At 39.8% G+C, this 13,763-nt stretch overlaps 1 protein-coding gene across 28 annotated transcripts in view; it reads right to left on the reverse strand.

Moving 5' to 3' along the window:
• Positions 1-13,763, reverse strand: part of kcnma1a (potassium large conductance calcium-activated channel, subfamily M, alpha member 1a) — a 159,666-nt gene that overhangs the window by 34,891 nt on the left and 111,012 nt on the right. For 11 of the 28 annotated variants that reach the window (XM_086045479.1, XM_086045468.1, XM_086045464.1 and 8 more), the window contains exons 14-20: positions 13,460-13,615; positions 12,941-13,050; positions 12,735-12,803; positions 11,279-11,290; positions 7,650-7,736; positions 7,496-7,572; positions 1,512-1,685 (exon numbers count right to left, since the gene is read on the reverse strand). In XM_086045479.1, coding sequence (XP_085901605.1) covers positions 1,512-1,685; positions 7,496-7,572; positions 7,650-7,736; positions 11,279-11,290; positions 12,735-12,803; positions 12,941-13,050; positions 13,460-13,615 — 685 coding nt within the window. The remainder of the gene's footprint in view (positions 1-1,511; positions 1,686-7,495; positions 7,573-7,649; positions 7,737-11,278; positions 11,291-12,734; positions 12,804-12,940; positions 13,051-13,459; positions 13,616-13,763) is intronic. The other 17 variants (XM_086045475.1, XM_086045488.1, XM_086045474.1 and 14 more) reach the window with 3 other exon arrangements.

A 13,763-nucleotide genomic window follows, 5' to 3' on the forward strand; every position in this document is an offset into this window, starting at 1 on the left:
AGCGGCAAGGAGGCGATTCGCCCACGAGCCTTCGTGCGATCACATTGTCGCTATCGTTTGTTCTGCCTGTGTTCTCTTTGTGATTATCATAGTTAAAACACGGAGATAGACAGAGTGAACCAACTGTGATCTGTGAGAATAGCGATATTGCAACATAACGTAGGGCCGATCATCTTATTTTATTGTCCTAAAACTTTCATTTTAAGTAGGTCAACAAAAACATGAAAGAAAGACAATGCTAACGGTAACAAAAATACAAACTTAAAAAATAAGTTAACTCAGGGTCTGCTGCCAAAGCAAATTTGTAGTGCATAATAAATTAGAAGAACAAATCATTACATTGCAGTAAATCTGTTCAACAAAACAGTAAGTCTACTCTTGATGGACACACATCTTACCTTAGTCAAAATTATCAAAAACACAACAGTCAATGTGAAGTAGTGATTATTACCACACAACTGCATGACGGAATGCAGCATGCGATAGCTAGCTGGCCACCTACAGTACTGTACAATACAGCAGCACCACAGAGCCACAACACTACGCACCCACCAAAACACACGATACAGAGTGAAACAAAATGATTACAATATTTATGTGAGGAAGACAGGAAAAAAACAATAAAAGAAAAATATACATCGATATGTAGAGAAGAAGTGCTAGCTAGCAAGCAACATACAGTACAGGATTGATAGATCCATATACCGACAGAGACACAGTAAATTTTGTAGAGTACATTTTACTCGAAAAAGACTATGTCTGGTTCCAGTAAACAGAGTAAAATTTGAAAGTAAAATATCCAACGTAAAATTCAGCATAAGATTTACTGACAATTTCACGCTGACAATTTTACTCTCAAATTTTACTCTGTTTACTGGGACCAAATATAGTCTTTTTTGAGGAAAAGGTACTCTACGAAGATTACTGTGTGTATAGACAGACAGACACAGATAGACAGATAGATAGATAGATAGATAGATAGATAGATAGATAGATAGATAGATAGATAGATAGATAGATAGATAGATAGATAGATAGATAGATAGATAGATAGATAGATAGATAGATAGATAGATTGAGAGAACAAAACTAGTGATTCTAGCTACATCATAGGCTTGAAAATAGCATTAGCTAAAAAAACGCAAACCTACATGCATAAACAAATCTATCCAACCCTTAGATAGATCGATCGATAGAATGATAGAACGATAGATAGATAGACGGATGGATAAACAGATAGTCACTGCTAGCTAGCTAGCAAACTACACAAATTGCCAGAAAAACAGTGATCGTACAGTATTAAGAAATAAAGTAAAATGTGATTAATGCCACAAATCCACATTTACACAAAGTAACGAGACCACCACAGCACGTGGACAACGTCACGGCTACACGTGTCCACACATACTACACGTTACGGTAGCGGTAGCGCATGGTAACGAGTAACGACACACATGGAAGCACACGTCACAGACAACACGTAACAGCATGTGTTGGGCGGTGTCACTTACAGGCACGTAAAGTGGTTGCGCAATCATGAACAGACACAGAGGAAAGTGGGTAGGCCCTCTGAAGGGTGTCCATGTTACTATGTACACTGCCTGACATGCAAGAGCAGTCTCGCTCTGAACGGCCGCAATCAAAACAACATGCCAGTTTCATTCGCTTGTAGACGGACATCTTGGCTACAGTCACGTGTCAGGATGAGAGGAGAGGAGAAGCAGCAGGTTAATGGCAAGAGGAGAAAATATTCATCCAGGGAGGAAGTCGGAAGGTCACTTCATCAGAATGTGCAGGCCTTAGCAGACTTGAGCCCCCGTACGTGGAATAAACATGTCCAAATTAGCCAAGTTCACACTACATTTACACTAAGTCGCTGTTGTGACTTTCAGCTTGTCCCATCAAAGTCCAGTCACAAATGAATTAATTGGCATGGTTCAGGGGGTCAAGCTGCGTGCTAAGGCCGAAACAGGTCAAAAAGGCAAAACCATAAGAGTGAGAAGAGGGTGAGGAGAAAGAGGGGGAGGCATTCAGGGGGGGGGGAGGGGGAGAGGCATGAGCAATGTCTCCAGCAGCAAACCTCAACAAAACTTGTCATACATTTTACATTGACATCCCGCAAACCGGTGGGTCTGAGAAGAGCGGAGCACGTACCTGTATCCCATCATGCAGCAGCGCTACGGAAGCGCCTCTGTCCAAAAAAGGCATGGCACTATTCTACGGGCGGGCCGCACGTGCCAACTCATGCTGTCGTTTGCACAAATGAAGTTTCACTGCTCCACGCCCAAAGGGAAGCTTCACTCTAATGTGCGTTATGTATTGTTGCATGCGTGTGTTTATTTTAGGTAGCAAGGCACTGGAACTTTTTGAAAGTCTTCCGCCTCCAATTGAAAACAACATTACATTTTATATAACTTTATATACAGTAGATATTGAAATGGAAAAATCTTTACAGTGGTGCCTTACTTGCACTGATTGCCTGAATAGAATGCATTACTGTACTGTTGTTAAACACATGTGTACTTGAATTAATTACATTTAATTTAATGTATCTTATCTATTATCTTACATTAATTACACTGGTCAATCGCTAAATTTAATCAGATATGGCTTTATGTGTCCCTTAACGTATTTTTGACGCTGATTTAAAAAAACAAAAAAACATCTTCACTTTTTTTCTTGCGCATCGGGCATATGAGAGTTGGGTGTTTTCTTTTTTGTTTATTTTTTAAAGTTTGACCTATAAAAGCTTGTTCAATATGGATGTTACCATGTATTCTCATGTATCACTACTGTATGTTTCAGGGGGGAAAAAAAAGTACTTGTTGCTAAACCCTGATTGTAATTATATTATTGTTGTTATTATTATGAACACCTGATGTGCTAGAGAAAAAAAAAACAAGGGTAGATTTGTAATTAGTCCCAAAAAATATCTAGAAAAGTTTACTTGCATTTGGGTTTAAAAAAAAGTTACAATTTGCTGACCAGTGTTGTACAAACAAAAGTGTTTCCTACAAATAACATAATTTTATACTATCATTATCAAATCTCAATGCATGTTTTACAGCAATTGCAGTAATTAGAGTAATGATTGTGTTTATACAAACAAAATATGTAAGCATTATGGAAAATGTTTTAAAAAAAATACACATTACACTTCTAGAAAAGACGAGTGTTTCCATGAAAATCTGGATCATAACAAAACCTAATAAAGCCTTTTGTCACTTTTTTTCATTTCCTGACAAAAGACATCATATCCAACATGTTTTTTAACCCAACATCGCTTTTTGTCTAGCATATGAATCATTTAAATCTTAAAAGTAGCTCAGTATAAAAGTGTATGCATTCAAACACTATTGTTTAAGCCTGTTCATACAAAAACAAACTTTGCATTGACCTTCAACTAGTAGTATGAGAATACTACAGTCGTAGTACTCTATTACAACACATCATTAGAACCAATGGACGGTAAACACTCTCGCGGCTGAAATGTTGTTAAGCTTGTTTCTGGTCTGCCTGTGTGTGAAGCCCTGAACCCTGAGGGAAGCGGGAGTGAAAGTCCCCTGAGTAGCGTCTCTAGATTGCTGCGACTCTGTGCACCAACAGTCCCCGCTCCCCATTCTCTCATTGGCCAGGTGCAAACTGGCAGCCGCCTAATACCGTCTGGCGCCTTGACACTTGCGGCCATCTTTGACTTGACTTTGACGCACGTCCGACAATCGCGTCCCGAATGAAGTCATGCGTTTCCGGGCCGAGGAGAGAATGGGAAACGCAGGTTTTCAGGGACCGTTGTCAACCCGTGCGTGCATGCATGTGGGCTTCCGGAACATGCAGAGAAAAGTCATTTGGGTCTCAGCGACAAGGGGGAAGGTGCAAAGATAACTGTTCACAGTCATGAAGCAGTTTGGAGGGAATGGCAGACAAGAGCAGCAAGGCTATCGGGTCATGCTGGAACTTCTGCACTTCAGAGTTTTCACTCGGGGTTGGGGTGGGGCACTGGGACCACAGTCAATGTATGTTATGTTCCAATGAGAATTGACACATGGTAAGTGTGTTGTGGAGGAATGGAGAACACGACACAGACACGCTGACAATGTCTTCTGACTTCTCACAAATAAGCAGATTTCTGCTGAGAGGAGGTTGACAAATTGATAGGTTTACTGATCGAGGCTGGACTTACACTACACGCTTTTAAGTGAAACGGCCATTTTTGAGCGTGAAGAGGATATTGACCCTTGAAATTGAATATCATCAAATTGGAATCAGGCCTATTCCAAATGTGGATCTGGCAAAGCAGAAACATCGATGTCATCGAAACACAGCGACCGTTTCGATGTTCGTAATGGTCTCATTATTTTTTTTCATTTGATTGTTTTCTATTGATGGCCTAGAAGTATTTTTCATACAAATATTTACAATAGTTGACTTAACTACTGAGTTAGCATAGGGCGGAGAAAGACAACGGTGTGCTGCGACTTACATACAAATTAGGTTTACGGACCTTTGCCGTAAACCAAGGACCCCCAGTTTGATACAGTCGAGGTGCATTGGTGCCCATTAAAGGATACCAATCTAAATCACACGTTTTAAATTATGTGATGTATTAGAATGAGAGTCTGACTCGTAGCAAGAGAATATACAACTATATGTTACTGAAATGTCAGATATGAACTATGCAGTTGTTTTTTTATATTTTAGTGTGTCAGTAACCCAAAAAATGTGTTTTTGGTTGTGTAATTGCACACCTGATGGGTTTCACGTGTCCCCTTTAAATTAGGAAAACGAACAACCTCCAGGTTAGATGATTTTAACCCAATAGGCGTAAGGAGTCAACCCAGGCCAACTAGACAGGATGTCATTAGATAAAGTGCGAAACCCCAGCACGAGATCGAGCCATGCCGTGAATAGCAGAAACAAAAGTATGAAATTGACAACCCCCACAAAAATGTTTTGCAATGCTATAGTGGACCTGCAGTGTAAATCCAGCCTGAGCTCACACTTGCTATTGGGGATGTTAAATGGAAAGGGTGTCCATAGTTGAGGGAGCCTCCGTGCAAAGAAAAATGCTGGCTCTTTCTTTCAAATCTCTAATTTCGTTGTAAGTACACATTTGCTTCATGCTGTTCTTGCTGAACAGAATTCATAGGGCGGGGTTTATTTCCTGGCACAACATCACCATCTAGTGGCAATTTATTACTACGGCAACTGAAACTGACCCGAAAGGAGAGAACCTGAGGGTTGCTGAGATCACATGGAAGTGGGCTAAAGGGTAGTCCAGATTGTTTTCATTGTGCTTTGGCAACCTGGGTCTTTTTTTTTTTTTTTTTTTTTTTTGTGGTGTGGGTGCTTGGTTGGATTTGAAGAGGTTCCCACAAAGCACAATCACACACACAAAACTTCCTCTGACAGATTTAAACCCCAGTTCATAGTTTAGGTCTTTTAAATGTACATCTCACATGTGCATTACATTTCTTGAGTACTTTCCTGTGTGTATGTGTGTGTGTGTGTGTGCGTGTGGGTGTGTGTGTGTGTGTGTGTGTGTATTGGCATTGGGTCACACTCTCTACCGTTGCTTGTTTAAAGCCTAGTCAGAGCACCAGCTGAATGGAGCAGTGATGAGAAGGCTCGCTTCTGCTGGTTTGAGCACAGTGTCAAAATGAGAGGCGAGGAGTGGGATGCAGAAGCTACACTGGTACATGCAACATAGATACAGTGTGCTATTTGCTGAGGAAGAGAGGAGGAGGAATAAAAGAACACTTTGGATAGTAGGACACCCATTTTTTGGTTTTTACTCACAATAAATCACTAGCAGTGAGTAGTTAAAATTAAGTGGTGTTTTCCAATGGCAGCAAGGGGAGGAAATACATCAAAGAGTGTGTCACTTGTCATAAATAAACATGGAGAAAAAAAACAACAGAGGAGAACCAAATATGATAGAACAGAACAGATTTTTTTGTTTTGTTTTGGTTACATTTTGTCTAAATGAGGTGTGTAAAGGTCAGCCAATTCAACTTAGTGGGCAGGGTATACAATTCCCTGATGAATTGAGGTGACACCGACAAAAGCGGGAATTAGTGAGTCTCTATTTTAGAACGCTGCTTTGTCTCACTAATGTAATTGTTACTGACCTTTTAGTTAAATATGGGCTGTTCTCTAGAACTGTTGGTGGCGATAGTTCACATGGAGGTTCAAATGATTAACGTTTACATAGGCAAAAAGATGAACAAATGACACTTTCAAAGTCATTTGCTGTGTTATATACACTGGAACTCTAAGTTGAAGCATTTTGTTCAGATTTCTTTAAAAGAAAACACTATGTGTAAATAGTAACAGTAAATGCATTTTTTGTAAGGTTTCAACCTACAAAATAAACTGTCACTAAAGCTAAAAAAAAAGAGAGAAAAAGGTACCTACTATTAATATCGAGATGTAAATGCAAGTCAAGCGAAACGACTATGTCAATTATTTGCCTGGCAAATGTGGCTCCTCATATTTTAATATTCCAACTAAGTTAACCACTGTAAACTCTACCTTAACTTAACTTTACCATACTGGACAAAAGCATAGGGTCATTGTTGTTGTTGAGTCCACTCAAATTTGTTGTGATCTTTCAAAATGTCAAGAGCCTCCACTTTAAGATTTTTTTTTCTTTTTTTAAAGCATTGTGGAAAAGTATTGTGGTTGACCTATATGTGTACGTACTAACAGAATTGACTTTTTCAATCTAATGCATGCATTTTTTTAAATGAAAACTTAAGGAATATTGTTGAAAAATACAAATTGTCTCAACTCTATATAATGTTTATTAATAAAATGAAATATGTACAGGTCTAAACAAATTAGAATTTTGTCAAGAACTTACATCTATTTCAGTATCTGAATTCAAAAAGTAATACTCATATTCACTTCACCTCAAAGTCAGCACCTCAAAAGATAGATTACATACGATACAATCAAAATGATTTTGAATATGCAAATTAGTTAGGATGTGGCTTTCTGAAATCTATTTTCTTTGTTTTAATGGATTTGTATATTAGTCGCCTTTGGATTTGAACTCTTTAAATGAATGAACTTTTCTACCACATTTGAATGTACTGAGCTGCAACTATAAAATAACTTAGGAACTTCCATTATTAGAATAATAGCAGTAGAGTAAATATATATATATATTATCAGTGGAGTGATACAATGGTTAAATGAAATAACTAAAAAGATGACACCAACTAAGTATTTACAAAAAAGTAAAACTGATGATCATACTGTACCATACTGGATGCTACGTATATACAGCACGCCATTCGAACGTTTATTTACCTTTAAAAACACACTCAGTGCCACAGTATTGAGGAGCAGTGACGCAATGGGAGGAGTAATAGCAGAGTTTAAAAAGTTTGCAAACGGACGGATCCACGGGGAATGTTGGGGAATGAGAGGGAGGGAAGGAGGGAAGGAGGGGCGAGAGAGGGAGGGACGACGCAAAGGCCAGGATACTCACGTCGTTTGCAGCCGCACTTCTTGATCCGCTTGGGGTCGGTGATGTCATCGTGACAAGCTTTGCAGTAGAAAAAAGCTCTGAAAAGACACATGCGCATCTTGAGTGCACGTTCCCGAGCTTGCGAGGGTCCCAACAGGGAGTCATCGGCGTTCACCTCTTTACTTCCTTTGCGTCGCTGGCGATAAAAAAACCCAGCGTTCCTTCCTGCATCTTGACATGGTTGCCCGGGTTGATGAGGATGCTGGGGAAGGAGAGACATAAGACACCAGGCGCTCATTAACTTTGGGGGACAATGCCCATGCTCACGCTGACACCACATGCTAATCAAGAGGAATGGTACATACACGCTTTCATCAGAAAGTCATGGGGATGTGAAAATTTCAACTTATTGGAGCATTTTATGTGAGTTTAGCAAAATAGTTATTAGCTCTCTCGTCTGTATTTTTATATATTTCTAATTTAGCATTTTATGTATTTTCCCAAATTATGATTTCTTTATTTTGCAACGTAATGAAGTTATAGTACAGTATGTGGGCCACTTCTTTTAACAAATATGGCTCCTTCCCTGAGAGGAGCTAATTAGCACAGGTAACCCCCACTATTCAAGTGGTTTAGGGACTGAGCCCTGGAGTAACTGACAACCCCCCAAAATTGTTTGGAATTGTTTGAACCGTAAACATATCACAAACTATCATCCCAAAACACTTCCATCTAATTCCTAACTAAATATCAAAACAGTATCCTAAAAAAATTGCCTCTAGATAATTGGATTTTGAAAAATTGTACCCGATATCCACGTGTGCATGCGACAACGACTCTCCGTAACTTTCACTTACAATTTTGTACTATTTTAAGATAATTTAATAAAAAAACAAGCATAGAAAGAAGATAAAACATTTTAGCAAGCCTCCTCCAACTGCGTGTCATTTAACTACTTTTTCGGTGACGGTCATTTGACCAGAGAGGGGAAAACTGTGGCCATCACTAATGCTAGCTAAACTATGTAAAGCGGAGCAGAGGAAATATGGCTAGAACTACAAATAACTTTGAGATTGTGGATCCTCACGTTGTTGACAGTACCCAGATTATTTGCCAAAATTGCTTCTGACAAATGTATTTCTTATATTATTAATTCATATGGAATAAATATGACATTGTTGGATATAAATGAATAAAATACACACATTATTTTAATCTAGTTGTAAAATATCACATTGATTATGTTCATTTGTTTTTAAAAAATGGAATCGCGTATTAAACTGTGAGTCAGAAATCAAGAAATTGAATCTTAACTTAGGTGTATTGTTCCAGTCCTAACAACAACCCAACAAATGTTGGTTGGGAGGCATCACTTCACATCAACAATACTTCCTTAACCACAGTGACTACTTGTCTATTATCCAGGGCTTTGGTGGAATCTTAGAAAGCATTATCGTAAAAGCACGAAAAACCCAAACAGCTACAGTAAGTTTCCCAGCACATGGCAGACGATAGGCACAATAGACTCGGGAATAGCGAACCACAAATAAGTGAGCGTTCACCACCACCAAGATGAATTATGCTTTGAGGTACATGCTAGCTCTGGGTGGGTAATTTCCTACTTGCCCAGCAGCCTTGAATGAAACATTTTCTGTTAGCTATTTGCGGCAATGTTCATCACGCCGAGCGACAGAATGTAAAACATTATGAACGCTCATAGGATTTTAATTCTTTCTTTACAGATCGTCACTTGGACTCATATTGTGATAAGACTTACAGGTAGACGAGTGCAGAACAGAAGATGTGCATTACAATAATTTGGGTTATTTTTTGGCAATGGGATGCAAGGGCAGGAACGTTCCCTCCTCTTATTTGTTTGTTCTATGTGGTTTATTTGAAACGGCTTCCTAATTTAATTACAACACGGGGTAGAAACGGTTAAATGTTGATTAGTTACTTTTTTACTTTCAATGAAAATATGAAAATACAGTACAACAGGATGTGAGCGTGACCCTTTGTGTTATGACTGTAATGCTCTTGTACTGAAAATGGCTGTATCATTCCCCATTAATTAGACTGACATGAAGAGAGAAAACATCACACACGCACAACTATTATAGGCTCACGCACACACCCACACACACGGGTCATTAATGGTTACCTGTGGGCAACAGTCATCAATGATGTGAGTGTGAAACCAAATCAAAGAACACACAGATTCCACAGACCTTGAAGGTCACACTCCTCCACAACGCGAGCCCAGATGAAAGACTACACACTGATCAGATTTTGACATTTTTTTTGATATTTAAATCAGCGATTCGGCAAATTAGACGTTGTATATCTTTCCTCTGGGCTCTGTCACACTCTAATAATCATATCACAAATATCAAGGGAGCAATTGAATCCATATGTCATCAAATTGTGCAAGTCTTGCAGTTAGGATGTCCAGGTCCACATTCTGCCATCATGTAAAATAACATACAAGTCAAAATTCGCTCAGATTGAATAGCCCCCCGGAGAGATAAGCATGCTCATTAGTGAAAAACAAACAAAGAAATAAACCGATTAAAACACTTGCACAAAACATTGCTGCCCCAATCTGAGATTTTCCAGGTGGCGAATGGGCAACTTCCAAAAGCATGGAAACCTCATATTGTGAGCAACAAGGCAGGCAGTCCAACACCAACATCATGTGAAGGCGTCATATTCAGAGCATGCAAAGGTACCAAACGACATGAGGAGGAGGAGGAGGAGGAGGAGGAGGAAGAGGAGGAGGGAGTGGGAGCCACTGCAGTACAGGTATAGGGGACGTAGATGCAGACGGTTGCAGTAACTTCTGTGCAGTTGGATTGTTTCTCAAACACCAAACTGACAGGAAGTGACCTTACTTGAGGACATCTACTCCATAGACGCACACACACACACACACACACACACACACACATAATATGGGAGTGACTGGACAACGCGGCTCGACACACACACGCACACGCACACACCTCAACCCATTCCCCTTTTTCCCTTTTCACACACATGCGCAGCACGTGAAGCATTGACAACATGAGAAGGTGATGGAATGCAAAAGTGAATGCATATGGGGAGTGGGGGCGGGGCGGGGGGTAAAATTTCATTTGGATAAACTTAATGTCATCCAAAATGTCCATGCCTTTTCCCTGGATGAATGGGTGCTGGGTAATAAAACCCACGTGGGACAAAACATGCTAGCATGATAAGCACCGCCGGCAGGTATAATCAGCGGGTCTCCAGAATGTAGAACAAGAGATTATCGGCGGAAACATCGGTTTATATTTTTGTGCAAACCCTCGCACTTGATTGGGCAAAGATTTGAGGTAATTGGATCAAAAAAGATAAACGCACACATAGTTAGGTCACAACTGAAAGAAGGGAACTGAAAGTGAGAGAAATCAACTAAGCAAAGGGGCTGGTCGAGGACAAAATCAAATAAGAGGTAGATGTGGAGAGGGTGAGCGTTTGGCCTTTGTACAGCGACAACAGCAAAGACAAAGAAACAGCACTCCTACAAACATGTCCAATGCATCTAGTTCCTCTAGTTCTCTTTCTGTTTTTTCTTTCTCTGCCTGCAAAGAAGTTAGTGCATTTAGCACAAGGGACACCATCAAAAATATCAAAGAAAAAAGAGTTAGGAGGAGGAGGAAAAAAAAAAAAGAGGCCCGTGTGAGATAGCGTTTGGGGAATATTCCTTGAGGGGGAAAACTCCCAAAGTCAGAAGCATTAAAGTAGTGGCGGAACTTTGGAAGTAAGATAGGGTAGAGGGCATACCGCTTTCGGCTTCTGCAAACAACAAGAACAAAACCTCAAATCAAACAGGAGAACACAACCAGCTGTTGCCAACGTTTGGATGCTTTACTGTTTGTGTGTGACCAGGTCATCAACTTATAAAAATCACGATTATCAAATATGTCGATTTACATTTTCTTCACCAACCAGGGAGTATGTTTGTCTATCGTTACTTTTACAGTCGATATGCAAACTTCAAGAATCCATTGAGACAAAGCTAGAGCTTTCTCAACATATTGTAAGTACATCTTAAATATTAAGGCTTCCGGTGTGTTGAGCACACACACACACACACACACACGCACGCAAGAAAAACAAAAAAAACAAAAAAAAAAAACACTGATTAAGTGTTCAAGGGTAAGAGGGAGTGGGAGTATTAGGGCCACACGAAAAAGTATAAAAAATAAAAATTAAATAAGTTAAAATAGTACAAAAATAAAGCAAGGATCTTGCTGGATTTAAATTGGCAAATTACAAAGATCGTAAAAAATATCATAATCTTCTTCAAATGGAATAAATAAGTATCATTCATAAACGTCATAATGTTACAAGAACTACATTCAAAATATTACCATAGAGTTGAAAATGTAGGTCTTTTTCAACATGTCAAACTCTTTCAGCTAAATCTGAATTTCATGAGAAAAGGATGTAATATTAAAAGACTCTAATTTGACTTGAATGCTATGTTCTTAAAATTGCAGGGGAAAGTGATCCGATAACAAAAAAATTGTCAAATTGTGACAATTAAGGTATAATTTGAGAAAGAAGAGAAAAAATTCTTAATCTTATGAGAATCAAGTCATGAGATCAAAGGGAAAAAAAATATTATTTTACAGAAAAATGGCAAGTCCATGAAAATAAAGTTAAAAAATTATGAGAGTCAAATCAAAATTCAGAATTTAGAGTGTTCATAGTGATGATGCTGTTGATGAGACGACAAGACTTATTTCACGCAGTAATTATTCTCATAACTATAAGACATTTTTTCTCAAAACGTTATTATTTCTTTTCAGTGTAGCCCTTATACTGATTTGGCAACTGCGATTACTGAAATAGTTTTGGGTTATTGGAATTAAAACTGACAGGGAAACAACAGAAGTTAAGGAAAAAAAAAAAAACATGACATTGAAATGTGCATTTGATTATCTTAAAAATTGTCCCATGAAGTTTTCTGTGTTTTCTTTGGTCTATTATGACATCAGTCATTTATTTGCCGGTCCACTAGAACGTAATTGAGCAGAAAGAAGGGGTTATTTAATTGTTGTTGTGGTTCCATACATCTGTAGAAGAATCAAGAAGACACCTTTGAGTGTTTTGCTGCGGCATTTAAAACGCAGACAGTTTAATCTCCGGTTGGTGCAATATTCCCCAACGTAACGGCGTCAAACGCATTGTACATTACTCTCGGTTATAATGGGAGTGTTTGCCACATACAAACCTGCTCTCTCTCTGCTCGGACTTGTACTCGATGGCAATGAGCAACAGCTTCAGCTTCACGTAACACAGCCTGTAAAATATGCGGAGAATATTAGGAGCTCGTCATTGTTTTACGTGCCCGTTTTCACTCCGGCTCGACAAAAAAAAAAAAAAAAAAAACCTACCGTGGGCGGTGGGCTGGCCAGGCAGCCAAAGAGGGGTACTTACTCGCACACAGTGGGGAAGGAGAGGCCTACAAAGGCACTGGACAAATACTCTGTGTACATCTCATTAGCCACTCCCTCAAGATAATATTTCTGCCAGGTGTCCTCCTCAATCTGAAAATAAACGGCGGAGAAGTCATAGCGTCAATGTTTTTTCTTGCCGATATGGTGTGCAGATGTGGGGCCTGCTCATTATGCATTGATCCATCATCTTAATGTCATAAGAATAGTCCTTTGATAGAGGCGAGCACCTCTTCGGCGCTCGGCCACAGAAATAGATTCCAGATGAAATATCACGGTAAAAAATACGACGTGCCGGGATGTCTGAACACACTCTTGGGAAGTCTCCCTCGCTCTGGACGAGGATGTCTCGATTTACCGGAGAAGTGTTCTGCCTTGCATCACTCGCCCGCACGCTGTCGCCACTTATGTCGGCCTCACCTCCAATCTCCTCGTGAATCAGTTTATTGAAGCCAAACGCAACGTGAGCCTGGATTTATCTGCGTGACGGGGAAGGAGTTACCTCAATGAAGGACCGCATGGAGAAGAGGTTGGCCAGCATGGTGGACAGGCCCTGGGCCAGGCAGCTCTGGGCGATGAAGCCGGCTTTCAGCTCGGCCAGGCAGATGGCATCGTCGCCCTCCTTCCAGTTCCAGCTCGGAATGTTCAGCAGATGGGCCTTCGCCAGACGACAACATACGAGCGGAGGATGTCATGAAAGAGTTTAATGACCGACTCGTTTTTTAACAGTTTGTGAGGTTAGATGCAAGGAAGCAGTTTCGAGGTCGTACGGATTTCCGTCCGATGATATCGCAGCCTGCTGGTCA

The sequence above is a fragment of the Filicampus tigris genome, chromosome 11, assembly GCF_054856515.1.
Source record: "Filicampus tigris isolate MCC_2025a chromosome 11, RoL_Ftig_1.0, whole genome shotgun sequence".
NCBI classification, from domain to species: Eukaryota; Metazoa; Chordata; class Actinopteri; order Syngnathiformes; family Syngnathidae; genus Filicampus; species Filicampus tigris.